Source organism: Coregonus lavaretus (genome assembly GCF_964263955.1).
Source record: "Coregonus lavaretus genome assembly, contig: HAP1_SCAFFOLD_1133, whole genome shotgun sequence".
Classification (NCBI taxonomy): domain Eukaryota; kingdom Metazoa; phylum Chordata; class Actinopteri; order Salmoniformes; family Salmonidae; genus Coregonus; species Coregonus lavaretus.
This window is the reverse complement of record NW_028166655.1, coordinates 120,401-144,435: the sequence shown is the minus strand read 5'-3', so window position 1 is coordinate 144,435 and position 24,035 is coordinate 120,401. Positions and strand designations below refer to the sequence as shown.

Genomic DNA, 24,035 nt, shown 5'->3' with positions numbered 1-24,035 from the left:
AACCGCCATAAAAAAGCCAGACTACGGTTTGCAACTGCACATGGGGACAAAGATCGTACTTTTTGGAGAAATGTCCTCTGGTCTGATGAAACAAAAATAGAACTGTTTGGCCATAATGACCATCGTTATGTTTGGAGGAAAAAGGGGGGTGCTTGCAAGCCGGAGAACACCATCCCAACCGTGAAGCACGGGGGTGGCAGCATCATGCTGTGGGGGTGCTTTGCTGCAGGAGGGACTGGTGCACTTCACAAAATAGATGGCATCATAAGGAAGGAAAATGATGTGGATATATTGAAGCAACATCTCAAGACATCAGTCAGGAAGTTAAAGCTTGGTCGCAAATGGGTCTTCCAAATGGACAATGACCCCAAGCATACTTCCAAAGTTGTGGCAAAATGGCTTAAGGACAACAAAGTCAAGGTATTGGAGTGGCCATCACAAAGCCCTGACCTCAATCCCATATAACATTTGTGGGCAGAACTGAAAAAGCGTGTGCGAGCAAGGAGGCCTACAAACCTGACTCAGTTACACTAGCTCTGTCAGGAGGAATGGGCCAAAATTCACCCAACTTATTGTGGGAAGCTTGTGGAAGGCTATCCGAAACGTTTGACCCAAGTTAACAATTTAAAGGCAATGCTACCAAATACTAATTGAGTGTATGTAAACTTCTGACCCACTGGGAATGTGATGAAAGAAATAAAAGCTTAAATAAATAATTCTCTCTACTATTATTCTGACATTTCACATTCTTAAAATAAAGTGGTGATCGTAACTGACCTAAGACAGCCAATTTTTACTAGGATTAAATGTCAGGAATTGAGTTTAAATGTATTTGGCTAAGGTGTATGTAAACTTCCGACTTCAACTGTACTTGGCTAAACACATTTCAATCAAAGAGTCAGACATGTTTTAATCAAGTTATTTTGCTGTAATGTTTCTTCAGGCCCAGGAATGGAGGAAAGTTCTGCGTAGGTCGAAGGATGAAGTTCCGGTCGTGCAACACTGAGCCGTGTCCCCGAGGACGGAGAGATTTCCGCGAGGAGCAGTGCTCTCAGTTCGACGGCAAGCACTTCAACATCAACGGTCTACCTCCCACCGTCCGCTGGGTGCCCAAGTACAGTGGTAGTGAGTACCCTCTATTGTAGTTTCTTTGGGTCCTTTAAAAGCGCTACCATATATAAAACTCAATTTATTATTAGTGGGAGTACTCACTGCAGTAGCAGTTAAACCATGATAACACCAAGCTTCTGTGATGGTTTATAATGGAGGCACTACATGATAACATTACATTATAGAATTTTACTACGCTATACCCTACCCTATACTACACTTATAGACACCTCTGAGTGGCGCAGTGGTCTAAGGCACTGCATCGCAGTGCTAACTGTGCCACTAGAGATCCTGGTTCGAATCCAGGCTCTGTCGCAGCCGGCTGCGACTGGGAGACTCATGGGCGGTGCACAATTGGCCCAGGGTAGGGGAGGGAATGGCTGGCAGGGATGTAGCTCAGTTGATAGAGCATGGCGTTTGCAACGCCAGGGTTGTGGGTTCGATTCCCACGGGGGGCCAGTATAAAAAAATATGTATTCACTAACTGTAAGTTGCTCTGGATAAGAGCGTCTGCTAAATGACTAAAATTTAAATGTAATTGAAGTCAACTGTCAGAAGGTCCACCATGCCTAATTGAGGGCTAGGTGGGGCTATTAGTCAATATGTTTTTACAATTACGTAAAACCTTCTTGTTAAAATAGCCCTTACACAGCCTGGAGGTGTGTTGGGTCATTGTCCTTTTGAAAAACAAATGATAGTCCACTAAGCCCAAACAAGATGGGATGGCGTATCGCTGCAGAATGCTGTGGTAGCCATGCTGGTTAAGTGTGCCTTGAATTCTAAATAAATCAGAGACAGTGTCACCAGCAAAGCACCCACACACCATAACACCTCCTCCTCCATGCTTTACGGTGGGAACTACACATGCGGAGATCATTTGTTCACCCACACAGTGTCTCACATAGACACGGCGGTTGGAACCAAAAATCTCCAATTTGGTCTACAGACCAAACAACACATTTCCACCGGTCTAATGTTCATTGCTCGTGTTTCTTGGCGCAAGCAGGTCTCTTCTTCTTATTGGTGTCCTTTAGTAGTGGTTTCTTTGCAGCAATTCGACCATGAAGGCCTGATTCACACAGTACCCTCTGAACAGTTGATGTTGAGATGTGTCTGTGACTTGAACTCTGTGAAGCATATATTTGGGCTGCAATTTCTGAGGCTGGTAACTCTAATGAACTTATCCTCTGCAGCAGAGGTAACTCTGGGTCTTCCATTCCTGTGGCGGTCCTCATGAGAGCCAGTTTCATCATAGTGCTTGATGGTTTTTGCGTCTGCACTTGAAGAAACTTTCAAAGTTCTAGAAATGTTCCATGTTGACTGACCTTCATGTCTTAAAGTAATGATGGACTGTCATTTCTCTTTGCTTATTTGAGCTGTTCTTGCCATAATATGGACTTGGTCTTTTACCAAATAGGGCTATCTTCTGTATACCTTGTCACAACACAACTGATTGGCTCAAACGCATTAAGAAGGAAAGAAATTCCACAAATTAACTTTTAAGAAGGCACACCTGGTTGAGAGAATGCCAAGAGTGTGCAAAGCTGTTATCAAGGCAAGGGGTGGCTATTAGAAGAATCTCAAATATATAATTGATTTGTTTAACATAATAATAGAATAATTTGATTTGGTTAACACATTTTTGGTTACTACATGATTCCATATGTGTTTTTGAAGTCTTCACTATTAATCTACAATGTAAAAAATAGTAAAAATAAGGGAAAACCTTTGAATGAGAAGGTGTGTCCAAATGTTTCACTGGTAGTGTATGTATATATATATATATATATATATATATATATATATATATATATATATATACAGTGCCTTCGGAAAGTATTCAGACCCCTTGACTTTTCCCACTTTTTGTTACGTTACAGCCTCATTCTAAAATGGATAAAATAAAATAAATCCTCAGCAATCTACACACAATACACTATAATGACAAAAAATTGTTTTTATTTTTTTTGTTGTGTGCAAATTTATTAAAAATAAAAAACAGAAATACCTTATTTACATATGTATTCAGACCCTTTGCGATGAGACTCGAAATTGAGCTCAGGAATATCCTATTTCCATTGATCATCCTTGGGATGCTTCTACAACTTGATTGGAGTCCACCTGTGGTAAAGTCAATTGATTGGACATGATTTGGAAAGGCACACACCTGTCTATATAAGGTCCCACAGTTGACAGTGCTTGTCAGAGCAAAAACCAAGCCATGAGGTGGAAAGAATTGTCCGTAGAGCTCCGAGACAGGATTGTGTTGAGGCACAGATCTGGGGAAGGGTACCAGTGGCCTCCATCATTCTTTAATGGAAGAAGTTTGGAACCACCAAGACTCTTCCTAGAGCTGGCCGCCCGGCCAAACTGAGCAGTCGGGGGAGAAGGGCCTTGATCAGGGAGGTGACCAAGAACCCGATGGTCACTCTGACAGAGCTCTAGAGTTCCTCTGTGGAGATGGGAGAACCTTCCAGAAGGACGACCACCAATTAGGCCTTTATGATAGTGGCCAGACGGAAGCCACTCCTCAGTAAAATGCACATGACAGCCCGCTTGGAGTTTGACAAAAGGCACCTAAAGACTCTCAGACCTTGAGAAACAAGATTCTCTATAATATAATATAATATGCCATTTAGCAGACGCTTTTATCCAAAGCGACTTACAGTCATGTGTGCATACATTTTTACGTATGGGTGGTCCCGGGGATCGAACCCACTACCCTGGCGTTACGAATGCCATGCTCTACCAATTGAGCTACAGAGGACCACGAGTCTGATGAAACGAAGATTGAACTCTTTGGCCTGAATGCCATGCCTCACGTCTGGAGGAAACCTGGCACCATGCCTACGGTGAAGCATGGTGGTGGAAGCATCATGCTGTGGGGATGTTTTTCAGCGGCAGGGACTGGGAGACTAGTCAGGATCAAGGGAAAGATTAACGGAGCAAAGTACAGAGAGATCCTTGATGAAAACCTGCTCCAGAGCGCTCAGGACCTCAGACTGGGGCGAAAGTTCACCTTCCAACAGGACAACGACCCAAAGCACACAGCCAAGACAGCGCAGGAGTGGCTTCGGGATAAGTCTCTGAATGTCCTTGAGCGGCCCAGCCAGAGCCCGGACTTGAACCCGATCGAACATCTCTGGAAAATAGCTGTGCAGCAATGCTCCCCATCCAAGTTGACAGAGCTTGAGAGGATCTGCAGAGAAGAATGGGAGAAACTCCCCAAATACAGGTGTGCCAAGCTTGTAGCGTCATACCTATGAAGACTCAAGGCTGTAATCGCTGCCAAAGGTGCTTCAACAAAGTACTGAGTAAAGGGTCTGAATTCTTAGGGTCTGAATACTTATGTAAATGTCATATTTCAGTATTTAAAAAAATATATATTTGCAAAAATGTCTAAACTTATTTTTGCTTTGTCATTATGGAGTATTGTGTGTAGATTGATGAGGGGGAAAAAACAATTTAATCAATTTTAGAATAAGGCTGTAATGTAACAAAATGAGGAAAAATTAAAGGGGTCTGAATACTACTTTCTGAATGCACTGTATATCTCACCATACAGTCATCTTCCAATGTGTCTGTTTTTCCTCTGTAGTTCAAATGAAGGATCGGTGCAAGCTCTTCTGTCGGGTTGCTGGGACGATGGCCTACTATCAGCTGAAGGATCGCGTCATCGACGGCACGCCATGTGGCCCAGACACCTACGACATCTGTGTTCAAGGCCTCTGTCGGGTAACTGTACTCCCTAACGTCAACACTGTGTATCAAACACAGCTAACTTACACACTGATATATGTTCTCTCAGATGTGTCTGTCTATATCAGCATATCACTAACAGTGTTGTGAAATGTTGTTGATGCTGACCTACTGTATCAGAGTATGTACACACACACACACACACACACACACACACACACACACACACACAGTCAGAGAAAGCTGGAGTTTTGCTGTGTTGGATTGAGTATATAAACGTCTATTTTTAGTGCAGGTTTGTGACCACTGATGATAGACATAACCCTTGTTTTGACCCCCTGTCTGATTGGTGTGTGTCTGTGTGACCCCCTGTCTGATTGGTGTGTGTCTGTGTGATCTCCTGTCTGATTGGTGTGTCTCTGTGTGTTTCCACAGCAAGCAGGCTGTGATCATGTGTTGAACTCCAAGGCGAAAAATGACAAGTGTGGAGTGTGTGGAGGGGACAACTCCTCCTGCAAAACCCTCGCCGGGACCTTCAACGATGCTGAGTATGGTAAGCCAGGCTGCCTTTCTCTTGTTTCCCTGTATTCCAAAGTACTTTAGCAGGTATTGGATGCTGTTTACAACAACAACTGTCTATGAACAGTTGAAATACAATATACAAAGTACATAAAGATGTTTGCTATGCTAAACTTGCTAAACTAATTGACACTTGGACAATGCACAAATGACAACAGAAATCTGAGACAACTTTTGGATGCTAGTGAAGGGAGTGAACATTTTCCTTTTGCTTTGGGACAATGCTTTGCATAATGGATATCCTGAATAAGTCTCCAAAACCTGTTGAAAGCCTCAGTAAACTCTGGAAGTTCTCAAACTTAACTCCGACCCAGCGTGACCCCCTTGAACTCATGATTAGTATGATGTCTCTTCCCTGGCCAAGCACTGATTACGTCCAATCCCCTTCAAGTCTGAGCTACAAAATAACAAAATAAATTAGCAGAATTGGCTGTGGGTTTGGCTCAATATTTACTCAATATTTGTTTTGCTATTCGCTTCTCTTCATCTCTTACTCTCTATCTGTCCATTCCTCTGCTTGTGTATCTGCTGAGGAGTCCCAGACCAAGCTTAGCCCAGGATGACATGAGTGGGAACTCAGCCCAGCCAGGATACCCCTGGTCCAGCAGGGTCCACCCCTTTCCCTCTTCGTCCTCTCCCTCTCTCTGTCTCTCTCTCTCTCCTTCTCCCTCCCTCACCTCTCCCTCTCTTTCTCCCTTTCCCTCGACCCATCTTCCTCTCCCTCTCCATCCTCCTCTCCCTGTCCATCTCCCTCTTCAGCCAGTTAACAGTCTGTAAACAGCTACGTGAGGAGAGGAGAGCCACTAACTCAGGGGTTTGAGGATCTCATCCAGAGCTGAGGAGACTCTGGACCCTTATAAAAGCACACTTGCTTTTTATAATAATGTTGATTTGTTTTATTCATTTAGCTCCTTTCCCCAGATCCCAAGCTGTAACACTTAGACACATTGAAAGTTGAAGTAACTTATGGCTTACCCTTTGCTGTGTAACTAAATTAGCGTATGTACAGTAACAATTACATCTCCCTCACTCCAATATCTCTGTTCTAACCCTCTTCTCTCACTCCAATATCTATGATCTAACCCTCTCCACTCCTATCACTCCAATATCTCTGTTCTAACGCTCTCCTCTACCCTCACTCCAATATCTTTGTTCTAACGCTAACCCTCTCCCCTCCCCTTAGTCCAATATCTCTGTTCTAACCCTCTCCTCTCCCCTCACTCCAATATCTCTGTTCTAACCCTAACCCTCTCCCCTCACTCCAATATCTCTTTTCTAACCCTTACCCTCTCCCCTCACTTCAATATCTCTGTTCTAACCCTAACCCTCTCCCCTCACTCCAATATCTCTGTTCTAACCCTAACCCTCTCCCCTCACTCCAATATCTCTGTTCTAACCCTTACCCTCTCCCCTCACTTCAATATCTCTGTTCTAACCCTAACCGTCTCATCTCCCATCACTCCAATATCTCTGTTCTAACCCTAGCCCTCTCCTCTCCCCTCACTCTAATATCTCTGTTCTAACCCTGTCCTCTCCCCTCACTCCAATATCTCTGTTCTAACCCTAACCCTCTCCCCTCACTCCATTATCTCTGTTCTAACCCTGTCCTCTCCACCTACTCCAATATCTCTGTTCTAACCCTAACCCTCTCCCCTCTCCCCTCACTCCAATATCTCTGTTCTAACCCTAACCCTAACCCTCCCCTCTCCTCTCACTCCAATATCTCTGTTATAACCATCTCCCCTCACTCTGATATCTCTGTTCTAACCCTAACTCTCTCCTCTCCCCTCACTCCGATATCTCTGTTCTAAACCTCTCCTCTCCCCTCACTCCAATATCTCTGTTCTAACCCTCTCATCTCCCCTCACTCCAATATCTCTGTTCTAACCCTGTCCTCTCCCCTCACTCCAATATCTCTGTTCTAACCCTGTCCTCTCCCCTCACTCCAATATCTATGTTCTAAGCCTAACCCTCTCCACTCCCCTCACTCCATTATCTCTGTTCTAACCCTGTCCTCTCCCCTCACTCCAATATCTCTGTTCTAACCCTCTCCTCTCACTCCAATATCTCTGTTTTAACCCTAACCCTAACCCTAACCCTCTCCTCTCCCCTCACTCCAATATCTCTGTTCTAACCCTCTCCTCTCACTCTGATATCTCTGTTCTAACCCTAACCCTCTCCTCTCCCCTCACTCCAATATCTCTGTTCTAACCCTGTCCTCTCCGCTCACTCCAATATCTCTGTTCTAATCCTAACCCTCTCGTCTCCCCTCACTCTAATCTTTGTTTTAACCCACTCCTCTCCCCTCTTTCCACCTCTCACCTTTTCTCTTTCACCTCTTTTTCTTGTTCTGTTTCTACTCTCTTCCTCCCTCTTCTCTCTCACCGCTTCCCTCTCTTCTGCTCAGTCTCTCCTCTCCTCTTTCCTCGACCCATGTTGGCCTGTCATGGGACACAGTCCCAGGGAAATTACAGGGCAAGCGCCGGGCAGGGGAATAATAACATATTATTTTACGGGTGGGTCTCTCTCTCTCTCTCTCTCTCTCTCTCTCTCTCTCTCTCTCTCTCTCTCTCTCTCTCTCTCTCTCTCTTTCTCTTTCTTTTTTTTCTCTCCATCCAGGTTACAACACAGTGGTGCGGATCCCTGCAGGAGCCACCAACATCGATATCAAACAGGTCAGCTACTCTGGGAAGCCGGAGGATGACAACTACCTCGGTGAGTTTGTGTGTGTGTGCATGAGTGATGGTGTCACTGCTTAGCCATGGTGCCTCACACCAGGCCAACTCACTCACAGCCAGTTTATGACAAATTATTTCTAGCTATAGAGGCTTTAAAGGTGTTTATTGGTGCGCCTTTAAATGGTAGGCACCATTCAATAAGTCATTATATACCAGTCAGAATGTAAATGGAGGAAGCATGGCGGGGCCCGGGCCCATATGGGCAGGGGATAAGGGATAGCTGGGAAAGCAAACGGTGTGTCAGAACGAGAGGAAGATGAATATGTGTAGAAAAGGTGTTAATTAGAGGCATGTGTTGCCAGGCCAGATGAAAGTGGATAGGGGCTGGGTGAGATGGGCAATGGCTGTGTGTGGGTGTATGTGTGTGTTAGCCACTGAACTTTTCTCTCACTGCTGGAGGGTGTCAGTGGTGACTGCCAGAAGAGGTGTTTTTGTCATTGGCCATCACACACCACACACACAGGCAGTCAGCGGTTAAAGAGGACTAGCTGGGGTCCTCCGCTGGTCGTGTGCAGACTTGAATGTAAACAAAGTTGTGCCTAGAGACCTAATCACACACATTGTTTCAACATGGGCTCTCTCACATTGTAATTACTGCATATTTCTCAGAACCATACTTCTTGTGTGTTGAAGGGGGTAGTTGGTGTTTGGTTGTTAGTGTATAAACAAGGGTTCGTTCAGCATGTGTGCGTTTGTCTTTTGTGTTTGTGTGTGTTTTTATGCACTTGTTTGTATTTCAAGGCAGTGGAGCTACTTTGTTAGCATTGTAATGCCAGTCGTTAAGGAGAGTCATGCAGTCTAACTCCAAATGACTGCAATTTGGTGCCACCCATGTTTCAACATACCCCCTTGCAACAATGGCATTGCAGAGCATTATTGGTTTGAAGTCAATGAATGTTTACATACAGCTTGGAATGACAAAGCTACTTTCCCCCTCAAACGATTTTCCAAACCTGAAACCCACAAGACTCAGAGTATTTAGCAAAGAAAGCAGTTTTTCTCCAATGTCTTGAGGCATTTTCTTTATATTTATTTTTCCTCTTTTTTGTTTGTTTCCTTTCAGCGTTATCTGACAGCCATTCTAACTTTCTCCTGAATGGGAACTTTGTGGTGGCCATGTTCAAAAGGGAAATCCCCTTCAAGGGAACTGTCATTGAATACAGCGGCTCGGACACCAAAGAGGAGCGCATCAACTGCACTGAACGCATCGAGGAGGAACTCATCCTACAGGCAAGGCTGTCTCTCTCTCGCTCTTCTGTTTGTTTCTGTCTTTCTCTCTCTCTCTCTGCTTTCTCTCTCTCTAGCTCTCTCTGTCCCTCTCTCCTCCCGTCCCCCATCTCTCCTTCTATATTGTTATATATAGTATTTCCCATATCATTGTTGTCCTAGGTCCTGTGTGTGGGGAACCTGTACAACCCAGACGTGCGTTACTCCTTCAACATCCCCATCGAGGAGCACAAGGAACAGTTTGTGTGGGACCCCTCGGGCTCCTGGCTGGAGTGCAGCAGCATGTGTCAGGGTAAGGTCATAGTTGTCCACCCAGTTACCCATGTGTCAGGGTAAAGTCATAGTCGTCCACCCAGTTACCCATGTGTCAGGGTAAGGTCACAGTTGTCCACCCAGTTACCCAGGCTTCAGCCCCCACCTCCCCACCCCTCCTATAAATCAACCCACCTCCTCTGCTCTGACCCGGTTGATCACATCCCAGTACACCTTCCTTAGCCCTGAGCCTGCCCTCTAACCCTACTGAGCCAATGAATATATATTTGAATGGACAAAGCCATCAATCACATGACACCATTCATTCCTATGTGAAGACTCAATAGCGCATTGAAGCCAAATGAAGTCAGTTAAGATGGCGTCACATAAGACATAACATTTGCAGTTTGAGCTACTCCAGGAAGTAACGTTGCAGGCTAGCTCAGTGCTGCTGCCTCTCATTGAGTATCTCAAGTTGAAGGCCGACCAAGGTACTGCAGGCTGCCATTGGCAACTAAATTATCCTTATAGCTTCTTCTGTGTGCAAATTTAAAATAAGCTGTTCAAGGACATACACCTGGTGTATTAGAAGCAAATATTAGTACCATGATTGTCTTCTATTCTTTTTATTTTTTTTACACAAAGATTGACCACAAAGATTGCAATTTTTCCATTCACTATAATGGGGGATCCTGTTTTCTGCAAACAATACCTGCAGTACCACGGTCAGCTTTGAGCTTCTGTGGCTTCAATGAGAGGCAGGTTAGCGTTTTTCATCATTCATCTTGTTCTGGAGGCAGCTCTGCAGAGTTGTCACTAGCTGGCACAGCCACAAAGTCATACAATCTGATTTGAAACCTAACCCTAATGCCTAAACCTAACCTTAAATTAAGACCAAAAAGCAATTCTGGTTCATTAAGTTTTACATTATATCCAATTTTGACTTTGCAGCTGGCCTATCTAAGGGCAAATCGCTCAGTTCTGCCACCAGGACAAGACTCATGACAATAAAGGTCAACCTGCCAATGAGAAGGGGCAGTTGTTCTCCCCTGTTCTGAGCACACTAAATCTCTCCTGGAAATGTATCCTAGAACAAGGGGCTGAGACTTCCCGTGTCTCGCAGCACACAGCATCATTAGCAGGATCCAGTGGAAACAGTTTCATCCCAGAACCCCTAATCCTATTTGGACTGGGACCCAATCGCAGAGAGTTAATCAAACAATTTAAAGGAGGTGGAAATGTGATCTTTGGCGGTCGATCCTAGCCAGATCGGATCTAATTCAAGATCTTGCGTGTGTTTGTGTGTGTGTGTGTGTGTGTGTGTGTGTGTAGGTGAGCGACAGCGCAAGGCGGTGTGTGTGAGGAATAGTGACCACCTGGGGGTTTCTGACCAGCGCTGTGAGCATCTACCCCGTCCCAACGCTGGCACTGAGCCATGTAACACTGACTGTGAACTCAGGTAGATACAAACACACACACACACACACAAACACACACACACACACAACCAAACACACACAACCAAACACACACACACTGTTAATATATATCTGTAAAACAGACACTAAACCACATAGCCTGTTTGCAGGTGGCATGTAGCAGGGAAGAGTGAGTGTTCTGCTAAGTGTGGCCCTGGCTACCGAACCCTGGACGTGCAGTGTATGAGGTACAGCTTGCTGAAGAGGCAGAGTGAGAGGGTGGAGGGGAGGGCCTGTTCTGACCTACCCAAACCCCAGGCCAGAGACGCCTGCCATGGGGACTGTCTGCTCAAGAGCTGGCAGTACAGCGCCTGGTCCCAGGTCAGTGGAAACTACAGTCAAAGACACACATCATTACAATACCAGTTTTCATGATGTGATGCTATTGCACATTGTCTTGAAAAGCAGCCCATTTTTAATTTAGTCTTCTCATGCATGACAGGTGTTACTATGTTACTATAAGTGGACATGTGATTTAGATTACAGGTAGTAGAGAGTATTTTGTACATGTTTGATGCAGTGTTTTTGTTAGGGTTACAAGTTGAATGGTGAATCTAATGCTGAGTGTTGTGTGCACCATTCAGTGTTCTAAGACATGTGGTCGTGGGGCTCGTACCAGGGACTCCTACTGTATGAACAATCTGGGGAGGAGACTGGTGGACAGGGAGTGCAGTGACTACCAGAGAATGGTCGCCGAGAGCTGCAACGACCAGGACTGCCCTGACTGGTCAGCCAGCGAGTGGAGTGAGGTACGGGTCACACTTCACACACACACGAGTGTGCACGCATGCACGCATGCACACACACAAACACACACATACACACACAGTACACACACACACATGCACACACATTCACACACTGTTACATGCACGTTAATAAACACTTCTATAAACACACATTATATAAACATTCATATAAACACATAATAAAACACACATAAATATATACACACTTTATAAAGTATATGCGTATTGATGTAAACACATCACATTTGCTCTAACATGTACACACACACACACACTTTGAGGATAACATTTTACCCATTTTACACACACAATCACACAATCGTCCTCCCCACTCACACCCTTCATAACCCTGACCCTATCTCTCCCTCTGTCCCCTCCCAGTGCTTGGTGACGTGTGGGAAGGGGATGAGGCACAGGCAGGTATCCTGTAGTATGGGGGTAGGAGAGGAGAAGCTGAGTGAACACTTCTGTGACCCCAACACCAAGCCTCTAGCCGTGGGGAGCTGTCAGCTGCCAGAGTGTGCCTCCTGGCAGGTCGGGGTCTGGGGACCGGTGAGTCCAGATGGATGGATCTGCGCGTGTGTCTGACAGATTCAGGTTCTCGTGTGGTTGAATCTTTGTGTGTGAATAGGAGTGAATGTGCAAGAATGAATGTTTAAGTATGTAACATTGTAGTGTGTGTTATTTATGTGTCTGGCTGCACGTGTGCTCTGCACATACATCCCCTTCCTTCCCAGTGTGTATCTGTGGTGTGTATCTGTGTGTGGGGTCAGATTTACTCCGACAGGATATGAGGGCAGAGTGAGAGCACTAGGGGAGGAAATGGCATCTCAAGTCAGAGCACACCACTCCATAACTCACCAGACTATCAGGTTCCCCAACTGCCTTAGACGGAGTGCACACACAACCACACACACAGACCCTGTGAGTCTGCTAGTCCAATACTTCCTCAGCCTATATACACACATCTTGTCTGGTGTGCACAAGCCAGTAGGGCCGGAATGAATGGATTAATTAATGTCTTTGACTATTCATTGACTCAACTGAACATGATAGTTCTATTGACAGAGCTGGTAAACAGTATATCTGGCTGTTAATTCCTATGTAATCACAATCTACTGCCCAAATAAACCTATCCTGCAGCACTTCCTCCACACACACACACACACACACACACACACACCATAGTCATTTAGCAGATGCTCTTATCCAGAGCGATTTACAGAAGAAATTAGGGTTTAAGTGCCTTGCTCAAGGGCACATCGACAGATTTTTCACCTAGTCGGCTCTGGGATTTGAAACAGCAACCTTTCAGTTACAGGCCCAACGCTCTTAACCGCTAAGTTCCCTGCAGCCCCACTAGGCTACCTGCCGCCCCGTTAGCAGAGATCTGGGGGAGAGGGTGGGCGTCTGGGAAGTAGTAGGGTTCAACTACACTGAGTTAGAATGGGCTTGGCTGGGCTAGACTATGTGAGCTGAGTTAAAATTGCATCCTTCATTGAAGTAAACACTGATCTGCCAAGGTTTTAGTGTCAATCCTTTTGGAGCCTCAGGCCATCGTCTAACCCTATGTGTCTCTCTCCTGTTTGTGTTGTTGCAGTGTGCAGTGACGTGTGGCCATGGTTACGAGATGCGGGCTGTAAGGTGTGTGTCGGGGGCGTATGGGGACACGGTGGATGACAGGGAGTGTAACGCTGCATCCAGACCCAGGGACAGCCAGGACTGTGAGATGGCACCGTGTCCCTGGGCCTCTCCTCAACACAGCACCGTCCGCCCTGACACCTCTGGTCAGCTCCTCACACAGTGGAGATACGGCTCCTGGACCACAGTGAGCACAGCAACCGCTCACACACGCACAAGCACACACACCAATAGGCTTATACACACTCACGTACAGTAGCTCTCTCTGCCTCGCCATCACTAACCCTCAGACTGTACATATCTAGTTCACTGGTCTATAGAATGCAGCACTCCCCTGCCTCACACACACACACACACACACACACACTCTCTCACCCTGGTCTCAGCAGTCTCAGTCAGCCCTGTCTGGGTCTGGGCTGAGAGTCATCTGTATGTCTGTAATGTTTTGCATTGTTTCCCAGTGCAAATGAAAAAACTGATCTCTGTCTAAACATGAGGCTGTGGTTTCAAACATGAATCTCAGTCTGTCTGTATGTCTGTCAGAGAGGCTGTGAGCTCGCATGTCAAAGAGGAGACTAGCGCATTGCCCTCAGGAGCGATACTGCCATCCTCTCGTGTGAAGTCATGGGAAATTTGGTGTAATTGGTATGATTGTGATATTTACATTTGTATTTCAGATGGTGCCTTTTGATCGGAGTAGGTATTCACCCCTTGGCAATGTTTACTATGTCCTCCTGTTGAGTTTTCCCGGGTGCAGCTAGAATATCACCAGGTGAAAACCTCATGGAGGAGTCTCGTGAGAAGATAGAGAGACAGAGAGTACAAATGATTCATTCTAATGCATTTGTCACAGAGTGTCTGAACTGGTGGCTTAAAATGTAACCTTTATCAGTTCATTGACAATAGACTGTTGTTATGCACACATCTTCAATGAAACACATCAGCCAGTATGAGTTAATGTAAAGTGTTTTATACGAAAGTTTGACACAATGTAACTCCAATCTTGAATGTTTGTGGGTTCCTCTGTGTGCCTGTTTCAGTGCTCTGTCTCCTGTGGGAAGGGTAAGCGTGCCCGCTACGTCAGCTGTCGGAATGCCCAGGGTGGAGTGGCAGACGAGTCCTACTGTGCCCACCTGCCCCGGCCCCCAGAATCCTCAGCCTGCTTCAGCCCGTGTGGCCAGTGGCGCTCCTGGGAGTGGTCTCCTGTATGTTACAGTTGTTGTCTTTTTTAACACCATTACTTTTATAAGTATAAATATATGTAAGAGTAGCTATTATGTCTTTACTACTGAAAGAATGCATCACTTAATTTTTGTTGTTGTTGCTATGTATGTCTGATGATTTGATCTTCTCACTGCTCTCTGCCTAGTGTTCAGTGATATGACCTTGTGTCTATTGTTTGCCCAGTGTTCAGTGATATGACCTTGTGTCTATTGTTTCCCCAGTGTTCAGTCATATGACCTTGTGTCTATTGTTTCCCCAGTGTTCAGTGATATGACCTTGTGTCTATTGTTTGCCCAGTGTTCAGTGATATGACCTTGTGTCTATTGTTTCCCCAGTGTTCAGTGATATGACCTTGTGTCTATTGTTTGCCCAGTGTTCAGTGATATGACCTTGTGTCTATTGTTTCCCCAGTGTTCAGTAATATGACCTTGTGTCTATTGTTTCCCCAGTGTTCAGTAATATGACCTTGTGTCTATTGTTTCCCCAGTGTTCAGTGATATGACCTTGTGTCTATTGTTTCCCCAGTGTTCAATGATATGACCTTGTGTCTATTGTTTCCCCAGTGTTCAGTGACGTGTGGTGTGGGCCGGGCCACCAGGCAGGTGGAATGCAGTAACTACCACCACCAGGTGGACGAGTCATTCTGCGACCAGGACGAGAGGCCCAGCGCAGAGCAGGAGTGTGCAGCCACCCCCTGCCCCTCCGTGTACCACCAGAGGCCCAACGACCAGCCCTACAGCCCCCACGACCCCGCCAGCCATCCGGGCCACAGCAGTTGGAACGTCCCCTCGGCAGACAACCAGTGGAGGACGGGACCCTGGGGAGGAGTATGTACAGTACCATGGGGCCAGGAGTTTACACTGACCATGTCACCTGACCAGGGAAAACTCTGACCCCTTGTTGTAGGCAATAGGGCTGGGAGGAGGGATTCCTGGTCAGGCCACGTTGTCAAGAAAAACGTCTGGGCCTATGATACCATCTCTATGCACTGCTCTCTCCATCATCTAATTGTCTGACTGCATTTCTGTTGTATCTCACATTGTGATCGCTCACTGTATTCACTCAGACAGATAGTAAGGATGTGACTAGATTGCAGCTGGTAAGGTAGTGTACAGGGTGTGTACAGAGTTGTGTGTGTGTTTCCCTCTGTAACACACTCTGTGTCCCTCCGTAGTGCTCCAGTACGTGTGCGGGGGGCTTTCAGCGGAGGGTGGTGGTGTGTCAGGATGCAGAGGGTCGCAGCACCAGCCACTGTGAAGAGAGGGTAAAACCTGCAGAGTCCAAGAGCTGCGACTCAGGACCTTGCCCTCTGTGGAACTACGGCATCTGGGGAGAGGTGAGGGAGAGGCTATACGGACATGCCTGGTGCCCAAATCGATGACGTATGTCGCGCAGCTGAGAGTCGAGTGGAGACGACTGACTGAACCGAATCCGTTTGTCTCCACTCGACTCTCGCTGTGCGACGTATGTCATCAATTTGGGCACCAGGCATGTCCGTATAGCCTCTCCCGAGAGGTGAGTACACAGGCACTACAGGGACTATGTACGTCCTTAAACAGATATGCCCTGTTAAAGCTACAACAATACAGTACACTGCTTAACTACAGATACCCATTTCAGACTCCTGGGCGTGTATTTCAATAGTCTAAAGTGGCTTCCTTTCCTTTGCACCTCCTCTTCATCTACTCCTGCCCTGAAAGAACTATTGAGATACTGTACCAAGTAGCCTTCCTTTAACTCAATAGTCTTGCTAAATACTAAGTGACCCCCTCTTCTCTTCTCCCCTCTCAGTGCACACAGACGTGTGGCGGAGGCAGGAGGACGCGCCAGGTGGTATGCCAGCGGCCCAACGGACAGAGACTCAACGACCACAACTGTGACGTCCTGGATAAGCCTCCTGACATGGAGCAGTGCAACCTGCACCTGTGCCCAGGCAGCACATCCTGGCACCGCCGACCATGGAAGCCGGTACGATAGTACTTCCTCTTCCCCTAACTCCTCCTCCTCCTTAACTTCCTCCTTCACTGGGGCGCGTCACCATGAGCCGTGAGTAGACATGGGGGTGTGCTTAAATTACAGGGAGTGTACTTCTGGCCCATCTACTAGCAGCTAGAGGCTAGGGGCTAGCTAACTGTGTTTTAGACTGTAGGAGAGTCCATCTGTAGGAGTGTCAATGGAGTGCTAGGTTAGGATAGCCCCAGCCCACCCACACTGGGCCCTGCAGTGGCATGGTGCTGATTAGAAACAAGGGGGAAAAAGAGCACACACAGGATGCTGCTCCACATTGGGAATTGTCAGAAACACATGGTTCCCATTTGGAACTTAGGCTCCAAATTAAAACTATAAATTAGAAGGACAATGTTGTCCAACAATGCCATATATTTGTAGAGGCGAGTGAATAACTCGAAATATATTTATTTCATATGTGAAGCGTGAAGTAAACGTTTTTTTGTGATTGCTGTCTCCCCCTGTATCCGAAGTACACAAGTGTATATTTGTGTATAAGAGTTACCTTTATCAAACAGCAACAAATGAATGTTACTGTATTTTGTGTATGTATCTTTGTACAGTATGATTTAAGTTTTAGCGGCTAGGTTTCATAACTGAATATGACATTTTACTGGTGCTTTTTGGTTGGATCTCTTACGTCTCATGAATAATGACAGTTTGTACAGAGGAAAGTACTTTCAAAACAACAGTATGTTTTGTTAGTATTTTTAATATAATGAAAACAGTTTTTTTTAAAGACTCATAAATTAAACGTTAAATGCCGTTTTCAAAATGGTGCCATCCGTCTTAGAATGTTATATTCTAGATATTTTCAGAGTTCTACCATCCCTATGTAGCCCTCACGTAACAAGGTGTGCTCCTAAAGTTTTAACTAACTGCCAATGAATTATAAGTACAAAATAATAAAAAACTAACTATAGGACACTATAGATAGTCTAGATATAACACTGTATTTTAGGGTTCAGTTTGAAATGGCAGATATTTGAAATTCTTAGACACATACTGTTACTGAAATACTGTAGGAAAAAAGCTATATTGCCAGGCAAATATCGGGCACGGAAAGTCATGTACAGGAGTAGCTATAAAGGCCAGGCACTCACCTTCTACACTTCTGGTATCACAAAACTGAACATTGTACAGGGATCACTGTTCGGCAAAACACTCAACCTCACCTCAGAATATACTCTCACCCTCACCAGTACATGTGTTGTAATTTTTCCATCTTGTCGTTAGTGTGTTAGTTGGTCATAGTGGCACAAGTGATTTAAATATTTGCCTTGTATGGTGTGCACTTTGTCTCTACTGTAAAACTGCACTATAGTACAGGAGAAGTTTACATCAAAATGATGTTTACAGTGGGGTTTCTATAGAAACACCAGTCTGCCATTTTGATGTCATAAGTCGGCGAATTAGAGCCCTTTTGTCTTTGCCTCTGATAAATTGGCTGTAGGTGCTGTTAACAGATTGACATAACAGTCAATCTGTTAAGTACCTTGTAAAAGTTTTCATCCCCCTTGGCGTTGTTCCTATTTTGTTGTATTACAACCTGTAATTTAAATGGATTTTATTTGGATTTCATGTAATGGACATACACACAATAGTCCAAATTGGTGAAGTGAAATAAAAAACATAACTTGTTTCAAAAAGTTCTAAAAAATAAATAACGGAAAAGTGGTGCGTGCATATGTATTCACCCCATTTGCTATGAAGCCCCTAAATAAGATCTGGTGCAACCAATTACCCTCAGAAGTCACATACTTAGTTAAATAAAGTCCCACCTGTGTGCAATTTAAGTGTCACATGATCTGTCACATGATCTCAGTATATATACACCTGTTCTGAAAGACCCCAGAGTCTGCAACACCACTAAGCAAGGGGTACCACCAAGCAAGCGGCACCATGAAGACCAAGGAGCTCTCCAAACAGGTCAGGGACAAAGTTGTGGAGTACAGTATCAGGGTTGGGTTATAAAAAAATATCTGAAACTTTGAACATCCCACGGAGCACCATTAAATCCATTATTAAAGAATGGAAAGAATATGGCACCACAACAAACCTGCCAAGAGAGGGCCGCCCACCAAAACTCACGAACCAGGCAAGGAGCGCATTAATCAGAGAGGCAACAAAGAGACCAAAGATAACCCTGAAGGAGCTGCAAAGCTCCACAGCGGAGATTGGAGTATCTGTCCATAGGACCACTTTAAGCCGTACACTCCACAGAGCTGGGCTTTACGGAAGAATGGGCAGAAAAAATCCATTGCTTAAAGAAAAAAATAAGCAAACACATTTGGTGTTCACCAAAAGGCATGTGGGATACTCCCCAAACATATGGAAGAAGGTACTCTGGTCAGATGAAACTAAAATTGAGCTTTTTGGCCATCAAGGAAAACGCTATGTCTGGCGCAAACCCAACACCTCTCATCACCCCGAGAACACCATCCCCACAGTGAAGCATGGTGGTGGCAGCATCATGCTGTGGGTATGTTTTTCATTGGCAGGGACTGGGAAACTGGTCAGAATTGAAGGACTGATGGATGGATGGATGGCGCTAAATACAGGGAAATTCTTGAGGGAAACCTGTTTCAGTCTTCCAGAGATTTGAGACTGGGACAGAGGTTCACCTTCCAGCAGGACAATGACCCTAAGCATACTGCTAAAGCAACACTCGAGTGGTTTAAGGGGAAACATTTAAATGTCTTGGAATGTCCTAGTCAAAGCCCAGACCTCAATCCAATTGAGAATCTGTGGTATGACTTAAAGATTGCTGTACACCAGCGGAACCCATCCAACTTGAAGGAGCTGGAGCAGTTTTGCCTTGAAGAATGGGCAAAAATCCCAGTGGCTATATGTGCCAAGCTTATAGAGACATACCCCAAGAGACTTGCAGCTGTAATTGATGCAAAAGGTGGCTCTACAAAGTATTGACTTTGGGGGGGTGAATAGTAATGCATGCTCAAGTTTTCTGTTTTTTTGTCTTATTTCTTGTTTGTTTCACAATAACAAATATTTTACATCTTCAAAGTGGTAGGCATGTTGTGTAAATCAAATGATACAAACCCCCAACAAATTAATTTTAATTCCAGGTTGTAAGGCAACAAAAGAGGAAAAATGCCAAGGGGGTGAATACTTTGGCAAGCCACTGTAGCTGGTTGTTTATGTAGTTTGTTACATGGCGTATCAAGATAAATACAGTCTAATATGGTGTACAAACGTCAAACTATGTAATCCAGTTTTTAAAGCTCTACAATTTTACTGTAGATTTACAATGTGCTTTTCATCTGAAAGTCTGCTCAAAAGATAAAACCAACTGAATTGGCATCCACAAATCTCGTACCAACTGAAGCACACAAATACCTCTCTCTTATGATATTGTAGTCATTTGTTGCTGTTTCACTTTTTTCTTGGGCCAGTTTCTATATTTCTGAAGGATTTTTTCAAATGAAAGGTATTTATTTGTGTACAATAGTTTATTCATTGTTGCAGCTTTAATGTTGTATTTGTTTCAATTTAGATACATGTAACACTTGGATTGAACTATCTGTCATAACCTTCGTAATGCTGTCATAAACCTGACCTGGCATCCGATAACTGCTCCATACATTTCAAAACAATTCATTACTAACTACCACATCTTGCTTGATGGCTAACCAGCCAGTCAACATATATTATATGATGTCCTTCGACAGCATGAAAAACATTAGTAAGTGAAACATGGTTTCCCAAAGTGTCATGATGTGTGTGACAGCAAAGTGCAGTCTTTCTGACACATAGTTCAGATGAAGTGTTACCAAAATGGCTCTGTGTTTGTGTTGACCGTAAGCTCTCCTGTGAGGTCCACTCTGGGCTCTCTCTCTCTTGTTCTCTTCCTCCTATTCCACATTCCTTTGTCTCCGTCTGTCCCAAGACATTCATTTCATCCAAGACTCCTCCTTAGCCTCGCCAGCCCAGTCACCCTTCGCGGCTCCAACTTTTTTACCCAAGGTGCTCAGTGATTGTGCTGTGGGGCAACAGTGCATTGCTTTAATTTTTTGTGTTCAAATGTTGTTAATCTTTTTCTATTTATTTAGTTCACATGCAAAAATACATGTTGAAATAGCTTTTCCCACTGTAAAGTATATTAAAGAAACATAAAGGTTGTGAAATGTGTGTTGTTTTTCAATGTGTTATCATGCTGTAATAATTGCTAAGTGTTGTATTCTTTGGCAACGACGTTTGCTCCATAACTTCAAAGTCATAGTGTTGAGCATTTACTTTTTATGCTCATCATAGTACAGGAAACAGCATCATATGTGCTCTGTATTTTTTGTTTGTTTATACCATATACTGTCTAAAAGATATACTACACTGAGCAAAAGGTATTGAGATATAAAGGCCCACATCCTAAAAGTTGTACACAGGCCAAACAAACTTCAGACACAAACTTCAAGATAACTGTTTCGGTTGAATTATATCCCTATAGCATTTCATACACAATATATGATACCTGCAATATTTGTTGATACAAAGTAATGCATCAATGTCTATCATGTTCTTTCTTAAACAGACAAATATATACCATTGCAGTTCCTCCTCATGTCTCTATACAGCTAATCTAGAGCCAGCAATCTGAGTTTTTCAGAATAGCATAAAAGTGTGCTTTATAAAATGGCATAAACAGCATAGATTAAAACCACACTAAATATAGTGTAAAACAGACTGCAGGCTTTCTTCATATTGTTATTATGTTTTTATTATCATTTTATTTAGCAAACACTCAAGAGAAAACATACTCCAAATCAAACTTTGGCACAGGCTGGCACATACATCTGTTTACAATTGTAGAAATAGGCCTCTCTCCGTAATGCCTTTGGCTGGAAACCAACAGAGTATTGCGTTTTATTACAAGAATAATTGGTATTAATCAATGTTGGCAAGTTTGTTATATATGAAGAGGTCCCAAATCAAAACCCCGAAACAAAATGTTTATGCAATATTGTTGATGGATTAATTTGTGCCTCTTTTCTGTTGTATTATATCATGTTTCCAAATAGAGGAGAGAATTTCAACAGAACAAATAAAATAAGCAGAGCCAATACCATAAGCTAATACCATGGAGCTGATGTTTTCTCTTTATACTAGCCTCTAATAGCCATGTATCAATAACATATAATATTTTTAAAAATTAGCTTGTACAAATTACCAAAATAAAATATAGGGGGGACAAATGCTATCCCACCATCCCAACTTCTAAGCCTAAACCATATGGTAAGCTTAGCTAATATAGTAACTTAAGCGTTTTTTAAAATACAAAATAACCCATACAGCGACAGGGAAGTCAGTGTGTTGAGCTTCTAGATCATGAAGCTGAAACCCTGATTCAGTTCTATAGTGAATCACACATAACATTAACATAAGATTAATTTAAACAAGATTAAGGTTTAGATTCCTTTTCTGTGCAATGTTGTGTTGAAGAAAGCCCTATATCAGGTGGTGTCCCTTTGAAATGCCACGTTTATTAGAGGCTTATGGTCTGTCTGGAGAGAGAGAGGAAATGGCATAGCTTTGGAGCTTTCGGATTGTATAACATACCTGAAATATTTATTGTGGTTTGCAGAATTGAACTGGCCTTACCTTGAGTGGTGGCCTCTTCTCTTTTCAGTGATCTCAAATCATGTTGTACTTTATTAAGCTATAGTTAACTACTTGTGTTTTCGCAGTGATTAACATTTTCAATCATTAAGACATGAATGAGTTAGATGCTGCACTGCAGATGACTCCATATGGAATTCCTGGAATCTTTGTGGCTATTTATTCCCCATAGGAAATGTATGTATATACTGTATGTTGGCATGCTTCACAAAGTGATTTGTTTTCTCAAGTGGCAGTTATATGGGTTGAATCTTGTGTCATGGACTTACCTGGTGAGATGATTAGGGTATCTTGTGACATTCTTCAGTCAGGGTTTGTCCAATTTAACAATCAAACAATGTAAGCATTAACTGATACCAAAGAGAATAACTCACCAAGACAGAAATAATTGAAATTTATTGCACAGATTTTGTTATTCAAACACAGTTTGGGAGCAGTAATGTTCCACACAAAATAGGTATAGCAACAATGTAAACATCATTGAGTAATGATGATTGCTTTAAAAAAGCGGCAACTTTTTTGGGGGGTGAAGCAGCACTAACCAACAATAAGGCAGTGTGATGAATTGAACACACAATTTCCTGCAGTTAGTGCGGGTTCCCAAGGAGAGCGATCTCTGTTGAAGTGACCCTGAACTAAACACATTTGTTCAAATGAAATCCACAACATAAACATATTTGACTTTGGCCTGAGGCTACTTATAGGCAAATTCCCCAAACCTGTCACCCTGGGATCAGATGGTAGTGACATCATTGAGCTTGTGTTTTCTGATGCAGCCCATATGCCGGTCTAGCACTGATCAACTGGAGCTAGCTAGGACCTGGACACTTGGAGGTTCCCTCAGTCTCAGTTCTTCAAGCATGGTTCTTGTCATAGGTTGGAAACCAGAGCAGGATGCTAATGTTACATTTGAGCCCTTTAGTGGTGGTTTATTCAATGTTACACCAAACCAAATTATGCAATTGATGAGTTGTATTAGTCAACCCATCTTGCCCGGAGGGTTAAGACTTTGGAGGCACCAAGCCAGATGCTGCTTCGAGATGTTATCTGAGGCATCAAAATCTTGGGACAGAAGTAGAGCTTTGACAGCAGCAACAAAGTGTATATCGAAAGGCCAAACAGTTGGAAAACATGGAGGACAGCCAAAACATATATCAAAAGAAGAGAAATAGAGAAGTTTTTTTTTTTACTTTTCTCCATTATTACATTTCCTGTCTGTTTTAAATCAAAGTAATGAGTTTTTGTCCCAGGATTTGATTCCAAAACAACTGTAATATTAGCATGCTCTCCGTCAAGACTGATGTGTCCAAGCTTTATTTCTTGTAATTTCTTGCAATTTAGAGAGCAATGAAATAATGCTGCCATGCCTCAATAGAAACAAATGACAAAGAAAAGACATGGCTTGCATACAAAGATTGATTTGTTTTTATCCCAGATTGCCCAACAAAACACGCACATTTCTTAACGTTTGACTGAGAGAGAAATAGACAAGATATTTATATAGTACATATGGAACATAAATATCAACTGTCAGTGATGGAGAGAGTCTTTCATCTAAACCAGTGACCGTCCTGCCTTTATAGACATCTGCGATCGAGCATGGTTAATGTCAAACTTAAGAGTTTGATATATAGTTGGCTTTATGTGGCCTAGTCCTGTGCATTCGAGCCTCATTTAGACATAACCACTAATGCAGGCTC

General features: G+C 43.8%; 1 protein-coding gene across 1 annotated transcript in view; it reads left to right on the top strand.

Moving 5' to 3' along the window:
* Nucleotides 1-24,035, top strand: part of LOC311114446 (A disintegrin and metalloproteinase with thrombospondin motifs 20-like) — a gene marked incomplete at both ends in the record, with an annotated part of 64,940 nt that overhangs the window by 9,897 nt on the left and 31,008 nt on the right. The window contains 15 exons of the mRNA XM_084189699.1: nucleotides 944-1,125; nucleotides 4,709-4,845; nucleotides 5,245-5,362; nucleotides 8,008-8,103; nucleotides 9,190-9,356; nucleotides 9,516-9,645; nucleotides 10,938-11,064; nucleotides 11,194-11,404; nucleotides 11,668-11,832; nucleotides 12,214-12,384; nucleotides 13,433-13,660; nucleotides 14,514-14,678; nucleotides 15,261-15,524; nucleotides 15,872-16,033; nucleotides 16,489-16,665. Coding sequence (XP_084045825.1) covers nucleotides 944-1,125; nucleotides 4,709-4,845; nucleotides 5,245-5,362; nucleotides 8,008-8,103; nucleotides 9,190-9,356; nucleotides 9,516-9,645; nucleotides 10,938-11,064; nucleotides 11,194-11,404; nucleotides 11,668-11,832; nucleotides 12,214-12,384; nucleotides 13,433-13,660; nucleotides 14,514-14,678; nucleotides 15,261-15,524; nucleotides 15,872-16,033; nucleotides 16,489-16,665 — 2,500 coding nt within the window. The remainder of the gene's footprint in view (nucleotides 1-943; nucleotides 1,126-4,708; nucleotides 4,846-5,244; nucleotides 5,363-8,007; nucleotides 8,104-9,189; nucleotides 9,357-9,515; nucleotides 9,646-10,937; nucleotides 11,065-11,193; nucleotides 11,405-11,667; nucleotides 11,833-12,213; nucleotides 12,385-13,432; nucleotides 13,661-14,513; nucleotides 14,679-15,260; nucleotides 15,525-15,871; nucleotides 16,034-16,488; nucleotides 16,666-24,035) is intronic.